General features: G+C 41.7%; 1 protein-coding gene across 5 annotated transcripts in view; it reads left to right on the forward strand.

Moving 5' to 3' along the window:
• TSPAN12 (tetraspanin 12) overlaps nt 1-21,135 on the forward strand; it is an 85,663-nt gene extending 64,528 nt beyond the window's left edge. For 4 of the 5 annotated variants that reach the window (XM_059725941.1, XM_059725942.1, XM_059725940.1 and 1 more), the window contains 3 exons: nt 8,711-8,818; nt 15,071-15,214; nt 19,414-21,135. In XM_059725941.1, the coding sequence (XP_059581924.1) occupies nt 8,711-8,818; nt 15,071-15,214; nt 19,414-19,719 (558 nt within the window). In that variant the 3' untranslated portion in view covers nt 19,720-21,135. The remainder of the gene's footprint in view (nt 1-8,710; nt 8,819-15,070; nt 15,215-19,413) is intronic. The other variant, XM_059725943.1, reaches the window with a different exon arrangement.
• Nucleotides 21,136-24,866: the final 3,731 nt, after the last annotated feature.

The raw sequence follows: 24,866 nt of genomic DNA on the forward strand, positions 1-24,866 counted from the left end.
AGTCTGACATTTTCTTTTCTTGAGGATCAAATCCTGAAGTCTTCATTTATTTATTAAATCATTTCTAGCCAGTTGTACCTCTGGCAAATGCTCACTGAAGTCAATAGGAGCTTTGATTGAGGTAAAGAGTACAGGTTTAGGGCTTGCCTTTTCAGAGCGAAGATATGAGAATTTGGAAGAAGATTATTCCAAGACCTTTCTCCTTTTTGGAGGGATACATCTTTTTGTAGTGCGTTTTAAATGAATAGTACGTTCTTTCCATAAATGACTTACTGCCTGCAGAAGCCTAGCCATTTCTCCTCCAACTATAAATGCCTCTGTTTTACGTGAAACATGCCTCAGCTATAAAATAGGTTTCTGTAAATCTCTGAAGACATTTTATCTCCATCTAGTATTTATAACTGCACTGGTTCTTAATTTATTCAAACTGGGGACCTATGACTGTTATACAAAATATGCTAAATACTGAGCAGAAAGAAAACTGACACATTATTCTGTTAGCTCTTATATCTTATTCTCTTGTTTTCAGTTCAGTTCATTTTTATGAACAGAGGGACATATAGTTCCTCTGAGCTACCAGTGTATGCCCAAGACACTGGACTTTTCAATACCAGTCAGTACGTAGCAATTACATTGCAGTAAAAAGGGAGGCAGCTCATTTGGTATTTGTGCAGTCCTGGGACCAAAGGAATTTTTGGCAGATCTGCACTCTGGAATTATGTGGCAGCATTTTGCTTCAGAGCTTATTCCCTTGCCATACAGATTCCAGAGTGGTGTTATGCTTCTAATATAACACCTATTAAAGATACTGCTTTGCTTAAATGTCAGGTTACATTGATATGATACATTTTTAAATGGCGAATGCAGATCATAAGCTTGATTTACTTTATAGGCACAGCCATTCTCCTTTGGACTTCTGCCAGGGCTACAACTACAAAGTAACATTCAGGCCTCTGTAGCACTCTTATTGGTGGATAATGTCTGCAGGGTATGTCAAAATGAAGGAACCTTCAAGTGCACTAGGACTACACCCTCTTTTAGAAAATTGGGGTTGTGCATCCTTTGTCCCACTGTGACCCCACCTTTGAAGCAGATATTCCAATTGCTCTGGAACAGTAGCAGAAGCCAGTGTAGCCTGGGGCTGGAGTTAGCTGTGCTATATGTTGTGACATTGGTGATTCAGAAATCAAAATAAGGTCCTAGACTCAGTCATCTCTAAGGGCACCTATACATGTGCCCGACACCTGTTTCATTGCGTTCTAATTAGCAGATTAATTGAGTCTGTTGGAGCATTCTAATTGGAATGCTCCAGCAGCCTTGCCATCTTATGTATTCAGCATCTCCACATTTCAAAATGGCATTGGGGGCGCTTTATTTAAAGCTCACCAAATGAACTTCACTTAAGTGCCCCCACCACCATTTTGAAGCACGGAACACTGAATACATGAGATGCTGTGGGCATTTTAATTAGAGTAGCTCCTCCTGAGAGCTGCTGTAATTAGAACAGCATCCCCCCCCCCTCCAATCCCAGAGCACTTGTCAAAATACCCTAAAGAGCTACTACCATCTGCTTTGCATCTTGGGTCAGAAATAGCTCAGATTCTTCACTTTCCCCATGTCTTTCTTAGTTCCTAGAGAAAATCAGTAATAGAGATTATAAACCCTTGAATAAACAGAACAAAAATACATATGGACTCAGTGTTAAATATTATCTTTCCTACTTACTTCCCCCCTCCTTCCCTGCTCATGCCACTTCGCTTCCTTTCTTTCCTGATTATTATTTTGCACACACTTTCTCACACTCTCCTTCACTTTCCCACATATCCTCCTGTTTTCGTTCCTTTTTTGTCCAGTCTTTATCTTGCTGTTCTCTTGCCCTGTTTCTCCTCATACTAATGCTGCTTGCATTGTATGGTGAACCCAGTACAAAATTCTCTCAGATCTTTGGTCACTAAGTCTGGCTACTGATTGCCATGCTCTGAGACCAATCCTACCTGAAACAGCATCTTTGAAGTCAGCGCTACTTTTTGGAATGGCTCTGTGTTATTTACAGGTCATTTCACAAAGCTGGTTGACATAAAGAATGGTCATTTAGAGTATGATTACTATTACTCTTTCACATTGAACGATGAAGAAAAACCCCTCTGTCAGGGTGTCTTGCTGTCACATGGGTTCAGTGTTGCAAAAAATCACAAGAACCCCTACTGAGTTATAGAAAATCAATTAGCATTGGTGTGTGTGGGTATGCAATTGCTGTCAAACAGCACTGGTGTGGCATAACCACATGTACTAGCCCACTCTGAGCCCTGCTTAGCATATGGACAACTCTGCCATAAGAGTTCCTGTATAAACAGTTTGGCTTCCATATTATGAGAGTTCTCGGTATGAAAAGAGTGCCCCATGACCAGTCTATTCTACCCACAAGATTGAAAAGCTGGCACAGGTTCTCAGCTTACTTGAACTGCAGTCAGAGTTGCATGCTTATTAGAAAAATAGTAATGTATTAATACAAATATAAATTAGAAAGATAGTAATGTATTAATACAAATATAAATTAAACAGTTGACTAGGCATTTTGAGTTTTCATGCTTGAAAATCAAACCATAAACTCTACTTTTAGATTGGTCACGCTCTCCACAAAGGTGCCTCTCAAGGAATGAAGCTAGACATACGATTCCCATGAACACGTTCTGGCATGCACTGAAGTGCATTGGTTGACCGAGATGTATTTAGTAGATGCGTTCAAATCATTTGTCACCTTGATGTTCTTGTTGCAAAAGATAAAGATTTTAAAATCCCTTCTTAGCTCTATAATTGTTACTATGTTATTATAATTGGGTTTAGTCTGCTTTGGTTTACTACTTAATTTTCTCCTCTGACTTCTGCATTCGTGTATGCTGCTTTTCATTTTTTACAAAAAGCACGATACCTTTATTACACATGTAACTTTGGATTTGATTCAACTAAACAAAGGAGTCAAGCAAGTATGCTCTGAACTGCAGTAGTATCCAGTATTATCCAAAAAAATCAAAGCACTGATTTTTAACTCAAAATAAAGAGAAATATGTTGAGTACAGAGGAAAATTATTTTATTGTCATGATCTTACATACAATTTTTAAGTAGGAACTGGGACATTCTGGATTTCATAGGTGCTTGTTAAGCACTATAGTGATAAGATATATTTTTAATATGGATATTTGCAAGATCAAAATCTTTGAGAATAAAAAATAAAAGCTTACAGAATTCCCAGTACCTTCAAGGTGTTTCATGTGTGTGTGAAGACAATGTAGTTTCCATGAGGAATTGCAGAAGAACTCTGTAAAGAGTATAATGTAGTCACATGTCAATGGATGCTGTTGTTTGGACTGAAATAATTCATTCAGGAAATGTTTCTTGTTTTATGTTCGTACAACACCTAGCACAATGAAGATTTGAGGCCTTGGAGCTAGTGTGGTATAAGCAAGAAATAATAAAACCTGTTAAAGTTCAGAAAGTATTTAATAGAAGACTGTTACTAGAAGCACCCATTTTAATCTGGATAAATCAAAGAATCATAGATTATTTGCATTGGAAGGGACCTCAGGAGGTCATCTAATCCAACCCCCAGCTCAAAGCAGGACCATCCCTAACTATATCATTCCAGCCAAGGCTTTGTCCACCTGGATCTGAAAAACCTTGATGAATGGAGATTCCCAAACCTCTCTGGGTAGCCTCTTCCAGTGCTTTACTACCCTCCTCATGAAAACTTGTTTTCCTAATATCTAACCTAAACTTCCGTTGCTGCAACTTCAGATCATTGCTCCTTGTTCTGTCATCTCCCACCACTAAAAATAGTTTAGATTCCTCCTTTTTGGAACTATCCTTCAGGTAGTTGAATGTAAATCCGTCCTCAGGCTTCTCTTCTTTAGACCTAAGTAAACCCACTCCTCTCAGCCTCTCCTCAGAAGTCATGTGCCCCAGCCCCCTAACCATTTTCATTCCTCTCTGCTGGACACTTTTCAATTTATCCGCATCCTTTCTGTAGTGGGGGACCCAAAACTGGACACAGTACTCCAGATAGAAGAGAATAATCACTTCCCTTGATCTGCAGCCCAGTATGCTATTAACCTTCTTGGCAGCAAGGACACATTGTTGGCTTATATTCAGTTTATTGTCCACTGTAACCCCCATGTCCTTTTCTGCAGAGCTGCTGCTTAGCTAGTCAGCCCCCAGCCTGTAGCAGTGCATGAGATTGTTCTGTCCAAGTGCAGGACTTTGCACTTGTCTTTATTGAACCTCATAAGATTTCTTTTGGTTCAGTCCTCCAATTTGTCGAGGCCACTCTGAATCCTAGCCCTACCCTCCAGCTATCTACTACTCCCCCCCCACCCAGCTTAGTGTCATCTGCAAACTCACTGAGGGCGCACTCTATGCCATCTTCCAGGTCATTGATGAAGATATTGAACAAAACTGGCCCCAGGATCAAACCCTGGTGCACTTCACTTTACACCAGCTGCCAACTAGACATTAAGCCATTGATCACCAACCTTTGAGTCCAGTGATCCACTCAGTTTTCTGTCCACTTTACAGTCTATTCATCCAGTCTGAGCTTTCTTAGCTTGCTTGCAAAAACGTGGGAGACCATATCAAAAGTCTTGCTGAAGTAAAGGTATATCACTTTCACTACTCTCCCCACGTCCACAGAGTCATAGAAGGCAGTCACATTGGTCAGGCATGACTTGCCCTTGGTGACTCCTTGGATGACTGTTCCTAATCACTTTCTTCTCTGAGTGCTTAGAAATGGACTCCTGGAGGACCTGCTCCTTGATTTTTTTCAGGGATGGAAGTGGTCTGTAGTTCTCTGGGCCCTCCTCCTTCCCTTTCTTAAAGATGGGCACTATATTTACCCTTTTCCAATCATCTAGAACCTCACCTGGTTGCCACGAGTTTTCAAAGATAATGGCCAGTGGCTCTGCAATCACATCTGCCAAGTCCCTCAGCACCTTTGGGTGGATCACATCTGGCCCCACAGACTTGTACACATCTAGTTTTTCTAACTAGTCCTTAACCTGTTCTTTCACCACTGTTGGCTCCTCACCTCCTCTCCAAAATGTGCTGACAGGTGCAGTAGTTTGGAAGTTAACCTTGCCTGAGAACACTTGAGGTGAAAAAGGCATTGAGTACTTCAGCCTTTTTTGCATCCTCTGTCACTAGGTTGCCTCCCCCATTCAGTAAGGGACCCACACTTTCTCTGGTTTTCCTCCTGTTTCTAGCATACTAATAGTAACCCTTCTTGTTACCCTTCACGTCCCTTGTTAGCTGCAACTCTAGTTGTGCTTTGGCCTTCTTGACTTCATCCCTGCATGCCCAGATAATACTCTTATACTTCTCCCTAGTTGTTTGTTCAAGTTTCCACTTCTTGTATGCATCCTTTTTGTGTTTTAGCTCACTGAAAAGTTCCCTGCTAAGCCAAAGTGGTTTTCTGCCATACTTGCTAGTCTTCCTGCACATCGGGATGGTTTGTTCCTGTGCCTGTTCATCAGTAAGGTTTCTTTAAAATACAACCAGCTCTCCTAGATTCCTTCCCCACTCAGACTGGCTTCACAGGGGATCCTGCTCATCAGTTCCCTGAGGGAGTCAAAGTTTGCTTTTCTGTAGTTCAGGGTCCTTGCTTAGCTGCTACTCTTCATAAACTTGAGGAAAAGAAGGAACTGTCATCTCAGGGTCGCTACTGACCAAGTTGCCATCCACTACTACATTCCTCATCAATTCATCCCTGTTTTCAAGAAGAGCATGGCCCCTAATTGGCCTCTCCAACATTTGCACCAGGAAGTTGTCCCCAGTACTCTCCAAAAATATCCTGGATTGCCTGTGCACTGCTGTATTGCCCTCCCAGCAGATCTCAGGGTGATTGAAGTCACCCAGGAGAACCAGGGCCTGTGATAGGGAAACTTCTGCTTTCTGTTTGAATAAAGCCTCATCCACCACTTCCTCCCTGTCTGGTGGTCTGTAGCAGACACCCACGATGACATCACCCATGTTGCTCTCTCCTCTGACGCTAACCCAGAGATCTTCAAGAGGCCTATCTCCAGTTTCACACTGGAGCTCTGAGCAATTATACAGCTCTTTTACATAAAGCGCAACTCCTCCTCATCCTCTTCCTTCTCCACCTCTTCTCCCCTGCCTGACCTTCCTGAGCATTTTATACCTGTGCATGACAGTCTTGCAAGCTATCCCACCAAGTCTCTCTAATTCCAATTACATTACAGTTCTGTGACTGTATGAGGATTTCCAGTTCTTCCTCCTTGTTTCCCAGGCTTTGTGCATTCATGTACAGACACCTGTGGTAAATAGCTGATTGCCCTACTTTCTCAGAAAGAATGAGAGGGCCTGTTGCCTCCTCCTGCTTGTGCTTCCTCAAGGTCAGCCAATTCCCAGCTTTCCGCAGGGTATTGGTCTCTAACCCCCAATGGAACCTAGTTTTAAAGCCCTCCTCACTAGCTTAGTGAGCCTGTCTGCGAATATGCTCTTCCTTTTCTTTTTCAGGTGGATTCCATCTTTTCCTAGCAGTCCTTGGAATAACATCTGTGGTCAAAGAAGCCGAAACCCTTCTGGCAACACCATCTGTGCAGCTATGCACTGATTTAGCATTGCAATGTCTTCCAACCATTTCTCTGGGTCTCTTAATCTGCCACCTCTCTCTTCCTGCCCCTCTTTACAGGCAAATCTTCCCTAACAAACTCCCTTAAAAGGTGGCCTGTTCACTGCTCCTTGGTCTCAAAAGGTTCCCCTTTCCCTGCTAAACTGCTTCTGTTCACCAAGCTTACAGTAAAGGAAGGTGAGAGAATTTCCAGACAAACTCCTTAGCCAACTCCACCTTGTTCTGGACTGTTTAAACAAGGAGATTACATATTAGCCATATGGAAAGGTTGGTTTCAGAAGAGTGTGTTCCCTGGAGGAACAGATGAGATGAGTTTTATCTACTTATATTACATATATGTAGGTTAGTTGCTCTTAATTAAAGGAAGAGCTTACCTTAAAGTCTCTGCTTCAGAGAGGGGGGCAGCAAACTGACCCAGGAACTGCTTGCAAACTGCCCAGTTTCTTGCCCCTGTTCGTTCAATCCTTGGTCACTTAAGGAGTTTCTTTTTATACCCTCTTGTGCCCCTTGTTAATACTCTTATAGTATTGAGAAGGTGGCTTTAGAATAGTTGGATTTTTTTAAAACCAAATATTTGAAATTAAAGGTTACTTTTGAAATTGTGATTTGTTTCAGTACAGTTAGTAAACCTGAACAAGGGTGAAAATAACATGATGAGTTGAATAAAGTAAAAATAACCTGAATGGTATGTGTACCTGGAGAACTATGTTAAAGAATTCAGCTCCTTTGTTAGCTTGCCATACCATAAAGCTAGTCCAGCTGAAACAGAAGTCAATTTCTGATCTTAAACTTTAGCTCACTTTTGTGCTAAATGCAACAGCTTGCTTATTTTGTTACTTACACACTGCTGATCGGGTCAGGGTTAGAGACAAAAGAAAAAGTAAACTATTAAAAATACTCCATTTTTTTAGAATACTTCAAAGTAGCTTTCCCCGTACATATTTCAACACAACATCTGTGTGTACAAAAAAGACTTGCTGAGCAAAAGTTGCTACCTTATATACAGTTAATCATGAATGTGTTTGAAGGATGTGCTGAAATGGGATGCACTCAAATGTGCATGTGTGACTTGTGTCTGTATCCACTGAAATCAGAGGAAAGACTCCCACTGATCAGTGGGCCTTGGATCAGGACTTTTATCTGATACAAATCAGCAGTCATTTAACTGAATTTTATACTAGGCCTCTGAAACTCTCTAAAATGTGATATTTTCATTTATTGATATGTTCGTCCCCTATTGTGTCACATAAATGGATTTCTAAACAAGCAAAGGATAGAGATTAGTGTTTTCCTGCTGTTTTTATTAATACTAATAAAGCTGTGAAAATGTTTGAATGGAATAATTGTCTTCTTTTGCTGAAATGAAGCAATCAAACTAATTTATATTAAGTATGCCAGAATAAATAAAAATAAAGATTCATTAGGCACTAGGTTTAGACCAGGGGTGCTCAACCTCTGGCCCATGGGTCTGGCAATTTGGGAGCAGGGGAGCAGTGGCCATTATTATGGCCACCCTCCCCCCCGCCAAAGTCCCAAACCCTATTCCCTGGGTGGCCGGTTGGAACCAAGCTATGCCTCATTCCATGGCAGGGCCAGGCCCCGCTCCCTGCTTCTGGATCAAAGCCAGGCCTCACCCTGTTTCCTCCCCGCAGGGCTGGTTGGGACCTGGCCATGCTGCCTTCCCTCCTATTGGGGCTGGGCCATGCCCCTTCCCCCTGTGTGCCTGTGTTGGGGCCTAGCCATGCCCCTTTCCCTCCCATTGGGGCAGGGCTGGGTCACACCTCTTCTCCCCCACAGGGGGAGGGCCGCACAGTGCTGCCTTTCATTTCCATGGGGTGGGGTAAAGCTTCTTTCCTCTGTGGGGCTGCATTGGGGCTGGCTTGCAGCCTAATCCCCCTCCTCGCCCTCCCCCCATGGGCCAGATGGTTACCTCTGTGCCTGCCCAGGCACTGGATTGGGAGCAGTGGCTAGATCTGGGCCGCAGATGGGCCAGGCAAAAAGGTTGAGCACCATCAGTTTAGACAGCTCTGAGTCTTTCTAGTTGTTTGAAACATTTTGTCTCCTTTCAGGTCCCAGTACAATGGTCAGATATGGTCACTTTAAAAGCCAGGATGACCAATTATGGCCTACCTAGATACCAGTGGCTTACCCATGCTTGGAATTTCTTTCAAAGGGAGGTAAGAAAATAATTGATTTATTAAATACAATAGTGTGAACTCAGTAAATGGTACTTTCCTGTTGAAGGAAAAGCTGAAAAGGTGAGACTTTTCCTGTAAGCTAAATGAAGGCCTGTGGATTGGTGCTTTCATCAAGAGAGCATATGACATTAACCATCCTAAACTTTTGCAGGTTCTAAACATATAGAAATTATGTATATTCATAATTTCATCTCCCCTTTTCTTTTTTCATAATTGGTTCATTATTCCAAGGAGATGCTATGCTATATTTGCATCTGATTTATATCTAGAGATAAAAGTATATATTTTTAAATTAATGACTCATAGACTTGCATTATAAAAACCTCACCAACCTTGGGAATGTAGTTGCCCCTATTTAGAAAACCTAGTTTCTGGATTACATTTGCAAATCAAGTAAGTTTTAAAAACAGGTGGTGGTATAGTATTCATTGTATAATTTGTATTATCATAGTGTGTAGTATTCCTATTCTGTTTTGTAGGTGCATGCATAATTTAATTTAATTTTGGGTGAAGCTTGCAATATATATACACATGCAGCAAAAAATAAGAACACTCTTAACGTGAAATAATTACTTGCTGGAAACCCTAACCTCCTTGTATTCTTCAGGAAAATTAAAGAAAGAAGAATTAAAAGTTGTCCCCTTCTACCTTACATTTAGAAAACAAACATTCTTTGCAATATTTTAGCATTATTGCACTCCTTTTCTTACATGCTCTGATTTTTAGCTCCCTTTCTACAGACTTGCTACATTTGAGTTATTGGCTGGAAAGGAGTATGAAAGGCAGTCTAAGCAGTTGCCAATACTGTCTTTTGGGCTGTATTTCCATAAAACGGTCAGTTTTTACTTCCTGCTACCAGGAGGGAAAAAAACTGGCTTGCAGTTTCACATCTTTGCTTCATAGCCTGTTGAAATACAGATCTGTTTTTGAAGAATGAACTATTATGTCACTGAAACATGGAAGTGCACAAGGTAAAAGTCGTTAACCCCAAATATATGTTCATGTGCAGGAAAAGAACTACTTAAATGCCTGTCATTGTGTTGCCCATGCTGAAATGTTGAAATCTATCATTGTTATACAGATTTCCTGTTTATTTAAACATTTCCTGACTATACTTGATTAGTCTCTATTTGTGTTAGAACCTGCAAGAAAGAATAAATAAAGGTTTAGAAGACTTTAAGCATTTTTTCTGCTAAAACTGTTCAAATGGTACAAGAAACAAAGTAATCCTTCATGTATAGGTAGACTGAAAGTCTTTTGTTTTTCTCTACCTGAAGTGACTATAAACAATTCATAGTTATAGTGCTTCTGATTTCCATGCATGCAGCTTTACAGTATCCTTGTATGAAAGTATGGGATGACTGTAATACTGGAAAATTGTTTCTATTCAAACATGATTTTAAACAAAATGAAAAAAAGAACTTCCCTGTCAAAAAATACCCAAAACCCAAATCCTAACTTTTTTGGGAAAAAGCCCCTTTATAGTGAAATTTCTTATGTTCAGTCTATGACCAGAAGAGACAATTTGGAGAAAAGCTAAAGTTAATTGGACAAGTTAATTGGACAAGTTAATTTTTCTCTACCTGAAGTGACTATAAACAATTCATAGTTATAGTGCTTCTGATTTCCATGCATGCAGCTTTACAGTATCCTTGTATGAAAGTATGGGATGACTGTAATACTGGAAAATTGTTTCTATTCAAACATGATTTTAAACAAAATGAAAAAAAGAACTTCCCTGTCAAAAAATACCCAAAACCCAAATCCTAACTTTTTTGGGAAAAAGCCCCTTTATAGTGAAATTTCTTATGTTCAGTCTATGACCAGAAGAGACAATTTGGAGAAAAGCTAAAGTTAATTGGACAAGCTGTTTTAGCACTACAGCCTGCTGGCTGCCTAATTGGTGTGGTCTCATTTTTGAGCATTATGCAAACTATTTTTATCTACTCACTGCTGAGATGTTGTATGTGAGAGCCTTGTGTGCATGACTGGGAACCGTGCATAGGGCTGTTTTTATGAAGTTGGAATGCAAATTTCTTAGTTCATAAAGGATTGGTTTTTATCAGCTGTGAACTCTGTCTTTTTTGTTTTATGACTTCCAGAAAAGATGCTATATCCATTTTATCTCAGCTTTTCTGCCTTTTCCTCTCTTGCATTATTTGCTGATCTGCTAACCAAAATGGTTGAACCTGTGGCTGAGAAGGCAGAGATAGAGAAAGAAAATTGAGATTGGGAGGTCACTGACAGAGCAGATAACAAGAGAACAGAAACAGAAAAGAAAATAAGTTTAGGAAGGATAACGAAGGGCTAAAGGTTTGAACTGTTTTCTCCTCAAACACTTCCTATGGATTGTTTATTCACTGTTTACCTGTGTGGAGAGTAGGTAAAAGCTAATTTAGGATTTGGCTTATGACAAGACAATAGATCAAGGGTGTCAAACTTGAACCAGGAAAGCCAAGGCTGCGACTGAACTCCAACTGGCTACATGTATCAAAGACAATAAAAAGTCCTTTTTTAGATATGCGGGGAACCAAAGGAAAAGCAAGGGTAACATTGGGCCCCTACTAAACCATATGGGACAACTGACGCCCAGGAAAAAGCCAACCTGCTTAATGGGTATTTTGCATCAGTTTTTCACCATCCCCAAGGGATGGCCCTGCTCAATATGGTATGGGATGGCCAGGGTGAGGGAGAATTTTTACCCTTCATTAATGTAGACCATGTGAAGGAACGCCTTGAGAGGCTGGACACCTTCAAGTCAGCTGGCCCAGACAGCTTACACCCCAGGGTACTTAAGGAGCTGGCAGGCGTCATGGCTCAGCCACTGGCACAGATGTTTGAGAACTTGTGGCACTCAGATGAAGTTTCTGAAGTTTGGAAGAAGATCAATGTGGTGCCTATCTTCAACAAAGGAAGGAAAGTAGATCCAGGGAACAACAGGCCTATCAGCCTGAACTCTATCCCAGGGAAGATTTTGGAAAAAATCAAGGAGACCATTCTTGACAAACTGGCTGATGGTAACATCCTGAGGGATAGCCAGCACAGATTTGTTGCGGATAGGTCTTGCCTGACCAATCTCATCTCCTTCTATGACCAGGTGACATATCACCTGGACAAGGGAGAAGAGATTGACATCATATATCTTGACTTTAAAAAAGCTTTTGATCTGGTGTCCCATGATCATCTCATGGAAAAAATTGGCCATTGTGGCCTCGGCTGCATCACAGTCTGATGGCTGGGGAATTTGCTCTGAGGTCGGACCGAGAGAGTGGTAGTTGATGGAAGTAAATCTTCGTGGTGCTCCGCGACCAGTGGGGTCCCCCAAAGCTCCATCCTGGGGCCTATACTCTTTAACATCTTTATCAATGATGTGGACATTGGTATCAGAAGCGGACTGGCCAAGTTCGCCATTGACATCAAACTTTGGGATAAAGCGTCCATACCTGAGGACATGATGGTGATCCAGGCCAACCTTGACAGGTTTGGAAAATGGGCAGACAAAAACCTGATGGCGTTCAACACTGAAAAATGTAAGGTACTCCACCTTGGGGAAAACCCCACCCCTGCAGCACACTTATAGGCTCAGCAGTGCTATGCTTACTACCACCACGGCCAAAAGGGACTTGGGGGTTATGATTGACCAGAAGATGAATATGAGCCACCAATGCGATGTCACAGCTGGTAAAACGATCAAAACTCTGGCTTGCATCTATAGATGCTTCTCAAGTAAATCCCAGAATATTATCCTCTTGCTGTATTTGGCCTTGGTGAGGCCACAGCTGGAGTACTGCATCCAATTCTGGGCTCCACAATTTAAAGAGGATGTGGAGAAGCTTGAGAGAGTCCAGAGGAGAGCCACGCACATGATCAGAGAGCAGGAAAACAGGCCTTATGATGAGAGGCTGAGAGGCATGGGACTCTTCAGCCTGGAAAATTGCAGGCTCAGGGGGGATCTGGCGGCTGCTTATAAGTATATAAGGGGTGTGCATCAGGATCTGGGGAAATGTCATCCTTTGGGGCGCTCTGGTGAACAGACAAGTTCAAACAGTTACAAACTCCTCCCAGACCATTTAATACTGGACATAAGGAAGAACTTCTTTACTGACTGAGCCCCCAAGGCCTGGAACAGACTGCCGCCTGAACTCCTAAGAAACATTTGGATGTTTATCTTGCTGCGATCCTTTGACCCCAGCTGACTCCCTGCCCCTGGGTCAGGGGGCTGGACTGGATGATTTTCCAAAGTCTCTTCCAGCCCTAATGTCTATGAAATCTAGGAAACTCATTTGGCCCTGTGGGGCAGAAGCAGTTCATGGGTAGGCCAGTCCCACAGGCTGGATTGGGCCTATGGACCACCCTCACTTCTATTCTGGGACTTGGCATGAAGAGGTGGGCATCCTGGGTGCTTGGCTGTTGCCAGAGGAACAAGCCATGGTGCTGGGCTCCTTTCCATAGTGATGCTGGGGATTCAGCACTATGGCTCTTGCCTGGGCACTTGGCTGTAGCCACAGGAAGTTCATGTCCCCCCATCAAGTCTGTGCGTTGGATGACCTGTCTCTGCAGGCTGTATCTAGCCCATGGGCCGTATGTTTGACACCCATAGAATAGAGAATTTAAAATAGATAGAAAACAGAAGAGGAAGTGGTGTTCAAGCCAAGATATGTTGGAGAAGAACGTAGGAATGGTGTCTGGTATTTATCCATTGCAAAGGAGTGGGTCATAGAGGGTGCCTCTACACATGCAGGACACCTGCTCTGATGTGTTCTATTTGGGACGCTTCAGTAGCCTCACGGTCACATGTATTCAACATCCCCATGTTTCAGAATAACACTGTGGGTGCTTAACTAAAACTCGTTGAACAAGCTTTAAAGTGTCCTCGCTGGTATTTTGAAGTGCGGGACACTGAATACACAAGACAATGCAGGCATTTTCAAATGCCCCACCTTCTGCACTCCCTCCCCTCCCCCACTCCCCGGAACATGTGTATAGGCACCCAGAGAGTGTGTATGAGACCAACACTTTTCAACCCTCTGGCTTGAATACAGCCTGGAAAAACAGACATTTTTCTGTTGCAAATTTTTTGGTAGTAAATTTGTTTCTTTCATTTTAATGAAAGAATACAAGTTACTCTTCCTGTTGATTCTGAGGGTCTTCTGTTGCTGTAAGAGTTCCTACTACAGTGACTTTTTTCCATTTTTCTTTTCTTTTTTAGTGTCTTACCTTAGATTATTTATTTCTTTACTCTTTCCTTTCTTTTATTTCCCCCTTTACATTCTCTGACAAATCTTTTCCTGTGCATGCTGTCTCCATTCTCATCCAGATTTACCCATAGCCTGTTCTATTTTTGCAGGGATACTCCATGCCAGTAGGGCTTTGTCATTCTCCCCATTATAGGGACAACAGTAATACTTGATGGGATGATTTCTCTGAAGCACCATCTGGCAAATTGGTTGAGAATAAGGCTAAGTAACGATAGTCAAATAGCCTGAGGTTGAATCGATTCAATTTTTGCAGGTTAGTTTAAGCTGTGTAGATTGAACTGATGAGCATGTGAACAGACATTCACTTTTGATTCTGGAAATGTAGCCACATGCCTGCAGTGGCCCAGGCCAGAAGCTGGAGGGGGCTAGAGCTTGCCTCCCTGCTCCACTGGAGCAGACAGTTTGGGCCAAAGCTAGCCTGCTCACTTTGCAAAGGAGGAGGGGTGGAGGTTGCAGGGAAGTACAAAGCATCCTGGGATGCTGAGGGAATGTGAATTAAATTTGAATTTGGAGGGGATCTGGGACAGAAGTTCAGTAAAACAATTTAGCCTAAATCAACTAAGTCTGAAACTACATCCATCCAGGTTTATCTTAAACTGGTTTTGGCCATTTTGAAAGCAGTTTATGTTCACTGACTTCTGTTGTGTTACAGACTTGAATCAGTTTATGATCATCACTTATACCAGTTTGTGTAATTCCTGTCCCTGGCCTTAAAGGACAGATTGCAGTGCAATGTAACTGGCTATTGGCTACTTCTATCTCCATCTTATTTTAGTTAGATCTCTGGGCACAGTAAAGTAATCAATAAAACATGGCTGCCAGAGAAAACCAGTAGTATCCCATATATGTTGGGTTCATGCAAATTATTTAAATAGGTTTAATCTGTATTTGATAAGGTTGTTTGCTGAATAGTTTTTATGACCAAGGAACATCATAGTGTAATTACTCATCCTGGCTAATCTTTCCTTTGCAGTTTAAGTGCTGTGGAGTAGTGTACTTCACTGACTGGCTGGAAATGACAGAGATGGACTGGCCTCCTGACTCCTGTTGTGTTAGAGAGTTCCCAGGATGTTCCAAGCAGGCACATCATGAAGACCTTAGTGACCTTTATCAAGAGGTAGAGAGAGAGAATGCTTGAATATTTCAAATGATATTTCAAACTATCTCCTGTCCATGTTACTGGTATGTTCCAAGCATATAATGTGTAACATAGAAGGGTTTTTACTGAAACATGTTTGGAATGAGGTTTTTCAGGAGCGGACTGTGATCAAAGCAGAAGAGCAGCTAATCCTTGCTCTCTACCTGCTCCTCAGACTGGGGTTCCCAGTTTGAGGAGCAGACAGGGGGCTTTGCTCTGCTGTGCTCCCCTCATTCCCTCAGACATCAGTCTAAAGGATGAGCAGGGAGCAATACTTCCCTCCTGGACTAGACCAGACTTCAGTCTTGTAAGAGAGTTTCTCTCGCAGGGGAGTTCTTTCAATTTCACAACTAGATCTTTCTCCTAAAGGGGGCATGTTTCCCACAGGAGAAATTGAATGAACATTGAACACTTGCAGTTTATACTGGGAGAGCAGCAATTCTTCCAGTAGAAATATAGGGCCTGGATGTGGCGAATATTAGATTTTTCTGTTGGCCTTCATAGATAGTAGAACTTTCCCTAGCAAATCAAGGTGGTCTAAGTCATGGTTAGAAATTAAAGGACCAGGCACAAAAATCAAAAAGATGAACTCTTCAGGGAGGCAAAATTGCAAAAAAAATTCTTTCCTTGTTGTAACCTAGTACCATTCGAAATAAATGTATGAAGTAGATCTGTGGAGTAAGCTGATGATATTGTATATGGTCATTTTTTAGCATAGAAGTAAGTTTCCAAAACCTGATTCAATAACCTAACACTATTTCTGCCATTAAAGCAGTAGTAAAAGTGCCCCCCCCCCCTTTAAGGCCCTTTTAAACTACCATAGGTTTAAAATTGTGGTACAGTAGATGCGAGTAGAACCCTTAATTGATAACTTTGTAAACCTGAAACATCAATACCATACTGAATGATCATTACAAATGGTTATGGAGGCATTGGTTTGTCACTAACATGGGATTTGTTCCTGAGTATATTTGTGTATTTATTAATTTTAAGCTACCATCTAAGAGCAGTGTTATTAAGCATTAATAAAGCATATACATGTGGGGAAAACAGAGATGGCTTGATATTTCTTTTGTTTTAGAATCTGATTTTGAATGTGAATCAGAGCAGAAATGCAATAGCATCATTAAGTGGAAGGAGACAGCCTAGATAGATCTGGTATAATTTGTCTCAGTTATATATCTGTTTTGCAGGAGATGGAGGGATTAATGCTATTGTTCTTCATTAATGGTAGTTTCGTTTAGGCTGCAAATGAACTGAATTTGAATACTGCTGTGGGTGAGCATTTTTTAAATTGCGACCAGCATGTACCTTAGTCTTTCAGCTTTATCTAAAAAGTATTAAAATACAGCCAATTTCTTTCCAATTAAAAACAAATTTGGAAAGCAGTATTATCACAACCGTGCATCTTAGCAGAGGGAAAGGATGCCTAAATGCCTGCATCAAGTTCAGTTAAAAGTATTTTGCTGCAAAGATCTAGTTTTCAAATAAAAAAAAAAACCAACAGACTTGTTTTCTTTTCTTGTCTGAGTCTTACCTGTGTTGTTGTTCACAGGATGAACTTGTGAAATGTCTGTGTCTTGTTAATGTGGTTGGCACAAGAAGGATGTCTGAGTACTTGAATGCATTCTGAAACTCTTTTTGCAGAATGTGGGAATTGAATTCAGATCCTAACTATGAGCCCTGTGACTTCAATGGGAGTTCTGGAGCTTGTGTAGAATCAGGCTTTTAATCGAGCAAACTTAACACTGTGGCATTTTGAATAAAGATTGGTTTCTGGAGCCTTTTAGCATGATTGAAATGCTAACAGGATCATGCTCAGTTTGGAGACTTATTTTTTTTTTGCCATTGCTCAGATATCATATGAAGACTGTTTCAAATAGCTTAGTAAGGTCATATCACAGAAATAAAATTTTGAACATGATCAGTCTGGTGGGTTGTTGATTTTTTTCCAACTGCTACTGTCTCTTTTTGTGCTTCCATGGCACTGTCCTATGCAGATAGATCTCTGCCTTTGAGTGTTCACTTTCTTGTGCTGTACTGAAGACCCTCCTAAATCTCTATACAGATCAAGCTCTGTAAAAATTAGTGGTAGGATGGGTACGGGCTAGACTGAAACAGCTGATCTGCCACTCTCCCCAGCACTATTCCTGGTAAGCCCCGGAATTGATTCAAAGTGGAAATCTGGACAGAGAGCAGCTTGGAGTTGTATTACCTCCCATTGGTTCTACTGAGCAGCTGCTGAAGGATGTGGCCAGTGACTCAGTGAAGCCATGTTGTTAGAGAGAAAGCAGTGGAGTTGATAGGATTTCCCACAGGACAGCTTCCATTCCTACAGCTCCATGAGACCCCTCATTCTCTCTACCCCCTCCCCAGAATCCTCTTTCATAAGTGGAAATGGTTTACAGAAATCTCTGCAAGGCTCCTCTGCACCTCACAATGATTTTTGTGCAGAAAGAGCACAGTGTGACTCATCAGTGGATATTTTTGTTTAGTCTGAGAGATCCTGTTCAGTGATTACTGGCATTTCTAGAACTGTAGGACATTTGCTGTGGTCTGTAGAGAACTGGTTGGTCAGATGGTGCTGGCTCTTTGAATTTGTTTTCAGCTGTTTTTAAAATGTAGTACTTCTCCTATAGTACTTTTTCCATGTACCAGTCATTGGGCATTCATGCAGAGATGCCCTGTTATCACAAATGGAAGGAGAGGTAGTCCATACAGCAATCTTACTAATATGATATTTAGTATGTAAGCTATCTGGGGCAAAAGCTATTTTTTCCTTGTTTTTTACAGCACTGGGCTTCCTAGGTGTTCCTGCACTAATAATAAAAAAACCCTTAGAACAGAACAATAGAAATAAAATGATGATGTAGTCTCCAGGATTAAATGCTTTAACAGCCCTGAATTGCCATAACAGCACTATGTCACAGAGGAGAAAGCATGATTTGTTGAACAGGGAGTTAAGTGAGATGGATGATAGTGTTATGCATGATGGGAAGATGTTCCAAACTATTTCATTATATACTGAAAAGTTTTGGTGCAATTTTTCATAGTATCACTGGTATCATTGTCACTTTACAGTTATGGTTGCTAATAGTTTATATTCAGCAATCTATAAAAAAATGTTATAAACTGAGCGCATTACTATATTTAAGTAGAAATAGCAGATTTGGCCCTGGACAAAGTAGCTGAGTAATGAAATAGTTGAGGACTTGAAGGTATCACAATCTAAAAATCGCAAAACAGCTTCTGTGTACAGATAAGCATCTGTATCTGGCTATTTGGAATGAGGAGCTCCGAGGATCAAATCTAAATAAATTAATTTGTTGTTATTTTGAAGTGAACAGAGGCTGCTAGTTTATGAATAAAAAATGGGACAAGCAAAACACGTATTTGTTGATTAATAGTACTATCTGTACCCAGTATTTTCCAGGAACTGATCAAGAATCCTTCTGTAAAGGTTACTTCTTTGAATACTTCTACAGTCAGAAAGACCTTTTGGTTTAGTACTGTGACTGTAAAGCCTGAATGTAACATTGTTTTCTGCTCTGTAGCCATTTTCTATTGAAATAAAAGTTAATGCATAATACATGTAGATAATACAGTAGAAAAGAAAACTCTGAAGAAACATTGAATAGATTATGCAATTTGTAGATTATTTAGACTGTTCTTTTAATTTCTGTCCATGGTATTACAAAAATGTGTTGTTCTGGAAAATCAAAAGGATATTAAAATAAAGTTGATTTCAGGATTAAAAGATAATGATAGTTGTAGCAAACTTAAAAACCTTAAATCTGTAGTTTAGATAAAATGATGAATAAGAAAGAATTTAGTGAAGCAGATTTAAATATTGGAAATTATTTGATTTTCCTATAAAACCCATACTGTTGATAGGCATGTAGACTAGATGAGCAGGGCTTTGGAGTGGTAAAGTATAAAGCAGATCACAGGGAGCTTGTTAGATACTTTAAAGCCATTAGTATGTGAGAAAACATTGAGATAGGATTGGGTTAGTGGGGGAGGAAGCCTGCAAAGTAATTTTAAAAAGTGTGGTTTGAAGAAGAATGGAGATATACCATGATGCATCAGATGGCCAGTATTAGCTAAAGGAAGGTAAACCATTGGAAGTCTGAGGAAGATGTAAGTAATTTTGACTAATTGTTTATTTTGTTTCACAGGGTTGTGGGAAAAAAATGTACACTTTCTTGAGAGGAACAAAACAATTGCAAGTGCTGCGGTTTCTAGGAATCTCTATTGGAGTTACACAGATTCTGGCTATGATCCTCACTATTACTTTGCTATGGGCTCTGTATTATGATAGAAGAGATCCTGGGACAGATCAAATGATGTCCTTGAAGAATGACACCTCACAACACCTGTCCTGTCATTCAGTGGAGCTACTGAAACCCAGCCTGACAAGGATCTTTGAACATACATCCATGGCAAACAGCTTTAACACACATTTTGAAATGGAGGAATTATAAGTGCTGCAAATGATTTGGAGAAGTCGCAACTATTTGTTGGTGTGTTTGCCTCTTCTACCCTTCAGGTTCATCTTGGGTATTTTTAACTATTTCAGTCTTACTCATCTATTTCAGATAATGACTTGTGAACAGATGGAGAGGCTCACATGCAAGGACACTTGAACAAAAGAACTGTCTTTCAGCTTTTTAGAAAACCATGAAATGATTATTTTGCATATGAGAAGGATTCACTGGGCACAGTAATATTTAACTTATTGTCACAGGATATACACTGTGTAAGACACTATTTCTTATGCTGTTAGTGCTAATGACATTCTTAAAAAAATGTATCACAGAAAAAAAAAACTGTCTTCTAAAAAAAAAAAAATTGCTATATTTGTGGGAAAGCAAAATGTGACTTCAGCTGAAATAGACTTTTAAACATATTTTAACTAAGCCATTGGGAAAATGTCTTAAAATGATCAGGGATATACATTCATATAAGTAAGTGTGTGTTTATGTGTGTGTGAATCAGAATTACAGTTCAAGTAAATGGGTTAAAGTTTGCAACGTGTTAAAAAGTGGGGGGGTACAATTTTCTAACAGCACTTTTATTTTAGCTGTTTCTTTTAAAGATATTCTAAAACCTCTATTTTTAACATAACTGTTTGATTAAAAAAACCCACATATTAAACAGAGGTTTTAAAAACCATGATTATAGACTTTATTATTCTAAATGTGATCTAATTTCTAGAAAATCTTTTTTTTTAAACCGAGTTTGTTCTTTGGAATGGTTTGTGTGGTATGGATCAACTTGGGAATAACTTTTATAGTTTTACCCCACCTTCTCCCATTCCTCTACCCTTCCGAGCAAAAATGAAAGACAGCAAAATTCTTATCTACTGGCTTATTGTTCTGGATGTAATTGCAATAAATGTAAGAGCCTAGAAGAAGAAATTATACTATGTCTTTTTCTTCATTAAGAGCTCTCTGGTGACTCAAGTCACAAAATGGATGCAGAGTTAAAATATATTTATTGAGGTGGGAAAAGTGCATTTTACTGTATTTTTATGAACATTGTGTATTTCTTAGGATTATTTTTAAAATCAGCCAAGCTCTTGAAAAGTGTGTTTGCTCTAACAACTACCATGTTTTGTGGTGAGTGCATTTTTATGAAGTATCACAATTGTATAGATCTTTCCACTTGTTTTGGACTTGTAAAAAAAAAAAAAAAAAAAAAAAGTAAAGTGTGATCTGGTAGACAATAAATCACTATTGTCTTAAAATACCAAAATTTAAGTTGAAGAAAGTGTTTGCCTTTTTCCAGTTAATCTTAAATTTCCTTATTCATGTCAGTTTATCACAATAATGTAGAAATTGGTTGTTAGTTTTTATGAAAAATCCATAAGGGAATTAAAGTTTCAAGAATTTGTTAAATTAGAAAGTTCCTCAATTTCTTTTGAAACTCTACATGTGTACTTGGTTCTTTTGTAGCCATCATTCACTGGAGTAGAACTATCACTATCTTTGGATTAGATTTTGGATGTTGGATGATGCTGTGAAAAAGTGATTGATCCCACTCTCCCCATTACCATACCACCAATCAGGGAATGTTTATTTTGGTCACTGTTTCATTAATATGGTCTAGCATGTTAGGCAATGAAATAATGCCTAATGGAATTTTCTTGTGGTGCTTGAGGTTAGAGTTGTCAAAGAAATGTTAACCCTTTACCATGTGAGACCTACTGTAAAGAATCCTGGACCGTAACTGAAGTAAACTTCACTCTGTGTAGCCTTACTAGCCCCTGTCCCAAGGAGACGGGCAGACTAGCTTGGGTACCTTAGCTTGAGGGGCATGATGTCCCAAACCTCGGGGACCTCCTGTAGTACTGTGACCCTATCCTAAGCAACCTAGACTGGGGAGCACTAATGTGAGTAATCCAACCCTAGCCTGATTGGGAAACCATCTTTACGCTTGTTGTAATACCATTGTAGGTGCCCTGTCACTTCTAACATAACGCTTTCATCTTAGCCCTCCCAGGCTCAGTCTTTAAACCTGTTTTAGGAGAGGTTATCCAGACCTTAGCCCAGAGAACACTAAAAGTTCTAACTTGGGAAAGTGTGCCCACGTATTCTTAGCCAAAGAATTATAAACCTTAGCCTGGGACACCCTAAAAGCTCTAACTCAAACTTTTGCATGGAAAATTACTGTTTCTGCCATAATCATTTTCCTACCTGCACTGATTAATTCAAACCCTAGCACACTAAGTCCTGATTAACCCAGGAACTAGCCTGAGGAGCCCTTCCATGCCTGCCTTGACATTAACAATTAGCTGAAGATCTGTATATAAGTCTGCCATAGCCTTAGCCCCTTAGCTGTAGCCCAGGCAGCCGATTTCATAGACATTAGGGCTGGAAGGGATCTTGTCTTAATCTTAGTTTGCATAGTGCTACTAGTACCTGCCTTAGATTATGGTACGCCATGCTGTAATCCTACCCTACAGAAAAAAATGCCATCTCTAGCTTTGGGACCCCTACCATGATTGATCAAAATACCTGGAGACCTGGATCTTTGTGCTCCAAGCACAGTCCCTTGGACCTTACTCTGACCAACTCTAGGTTGAGGGGTTTATGTAATCCTAACCCCAGTTTGGGGACAATAACCCTAAATAACCAGAGAGATTTTCCCTGAGTAACCCTAATTTGTCTCATGACTAATCTTTGCCCTAGTTCAGACAGATCTTCCAGCCGTGTCCTAATCCTTACCTGGAATCCCTGCCTGTCCCTCCTCTAACCCTAGCTGGAGGACACCTATTCTGAGTAACCCTAAAAATTGCTCTAGGGGTGTTAGTGTTTAGGTAGACTGTGGGATCCAACTCCTAGCCCAAGGAATCCTCCCCTTAGTATCCCTAACCCTAGCCTGGAAGATCTATTCATGAGTCAACCATTTATTGCCCAGGCAGGCCTCTCAACCCTTGCACAACCCCCTAGCCTGGAGGGCCTTCCTATTATTACTCCTAACTATAGCCTTCTCAGTCATAATGGGTTATTCTTACTCCAGTACTGGAACCTCATCTGCCCTATTCATAACTCAGGTGGTTTCAGCAGGCACTCTAATCCTAGTTTGGGGAGACCTAACATAGCTAATCTTAACTATAACCCTGGTTATATTACTGTGAAAAACCCTAACCCTAGCCTGCAGAACTGTATATGAGCCTGCTATACCACTGACCTTTGAATAAATTATGGCAGGACTCCCCAGCTTCAAAGTAGAAACCCAAAGCTAGTATATGTTAATGTTCACCATCGCTTGGATAGTACTACTTTAAGTAATGGTAATATTAGCCCAGGCAACACTACCAGTCACTGCTATAACCTTAGCCTGCAGACCTTGAGCCTAAGTAACCCTAAACACCAGTTTAGGGAGTCCTATGAAGTAACCGTAACCATAGCCTACTAGTCATTAGCCCTATGATGAGTCACTGTAGTCTTAGAATAGCCATACCAGCCTCTTTTAGCATGAGCCTGAGTAGCCTTTCTGGTCCCTGCCTTAACTATAGCCCAGGCACTGTCACAAGACCTTGCCTAATCCTAGTCCTACTCTAAATAACGCTTACCCTACCTAAAGGTCAGAACTGTTGCCACAGAGCATAGCTATGCACTCATTTCCATTCTGTGGCCACGTCCAGATGAGCAGGGGTATGTCCTTGAAGCAGTACAAGCAGTAGTGGCACAAACCACTACTTTGTGCTGCAGTGCACACCCCTGCACATGCCCTTTGTTGTGGGCTGTGCCCAGCTTCTCCCAGCTCCCTGCTGGGTTCCCTGTGCTGCAGGGAGGAGACTGGCTGGGGCAGAGTTCCTCAGTGCAATGCTAGCTAGCAGGCTGCTGGGGGGCAGCATGTGGAGATGGGGGAGCGGGCAAGTCAAGGATGCCTGCTCCCCAGTCTTCCTCCGCTTGCTGTGGAGCCCCCATGCTGAAACACACTGTGCCCCAGCCAATTGCAGAACAGATGGCTGGGGTGCAGTGTACCTCAAGATGGGAGAAACAGCTCTAGGCTGGCTGCTCCCATGTCTCCATGTAGGCACAGTGTGGGGGCTCAGCAGCATGCAGAGACAGGGGAGCATGTGGAGGTGCTTTGGGCCGTCTGCTCCCCCATCTCCATGTTTGGCTTGGAGCAAGCTATTTTGGCATTGCTTTGTACCACTTTTTGCCTCCCCCCCTTTTGTTACCGGGGCACACTAACGTTCTCTATGGGCAGTTTGCAGTGCCACAAACTGCCTGTGCCTAAACGTCTGGATACACCTTATGGCCAGGTCCACATGAACGTGCCTTTAAAGCAGCACAAATAGTAGTGGCACAAATTTGTGCTGCCATTTTGTGCCACAGTAGATGACCCTGCCCATGTGCTTTTCAGTGGGACAGGATATCCTGCTGCTCTATGTGCTGTGGGGAAGGGAAGGAGGGAGCAGGCTGGCTGGGGCAAAGGGTGCCTCAGCAGGGGCTAACCATCCCCTGTGCTGAGGCACCCTGTGTCCCAGCCAGCCAGTGACTGGCATGTGGGGAGAGGCTTCTCTGCCTCCATATGCTGCAGAGCTCCTGTGCTGAGATACCTTGTGCCCCAGACAGCCGCTCCCAAGTTGGCTGGGGCTCAGGGTGCCTTGAAATGGGGGAGCATGCGGCCTTAGGCTGGCTGCTTCTCTGTGTGCCTCAGTGCAGGGCTCCACTGGGGAGGCAGCCTGCTCCCCTGTATCGAGGCACCCTGCACCCCTGCCAGATGCTCCACAGATGGCTGGGGTGTAGTGTGCCTCAGCACAGGGTCTCCACATGCGTCAGTGCAGGGGCTCCACTGAGGAGGCAGCCTGCTCCCCCGTCTCGAGGCACCCTGCACCCCAACCAACCAAGGAGCAGCTGGCTGGGGTGCAGGGTGCCTCAGCATAGGGGCTTCACAGCACAGGAACTCACAAGCATCTCTCCAGTGCTCTGGGTGACCTTGCTCACCCTTGCAATGCGACCCCCTTTGTCTGTGGCTTTCCCCCACTGCTCCAGGGTGGCCTACCCCTGCTTCATGGGGACAAGGGCTTTGGAGCAAGAGTGGGACTTCTTTCTGGGCACGCTCCCACTAGTGCTAGGCTGAGGAGCAACTGCTGAGCCAGGGGGTGCTGCTT

This window comes from Alligator mississippiensis, chromosome 4, assembly GCF_030867095.1.
Source record: "Alligator mississippiensis isolate rAllMis1 chromosome 4, rAllMis1, whole genome shotgun sequence".
Classification (NCBI taxonomy): Eukaryota; Metazoa; Chordata; order Crocodylia; family Alligatoridae; genus Alligator; species Alligator mississippiensis.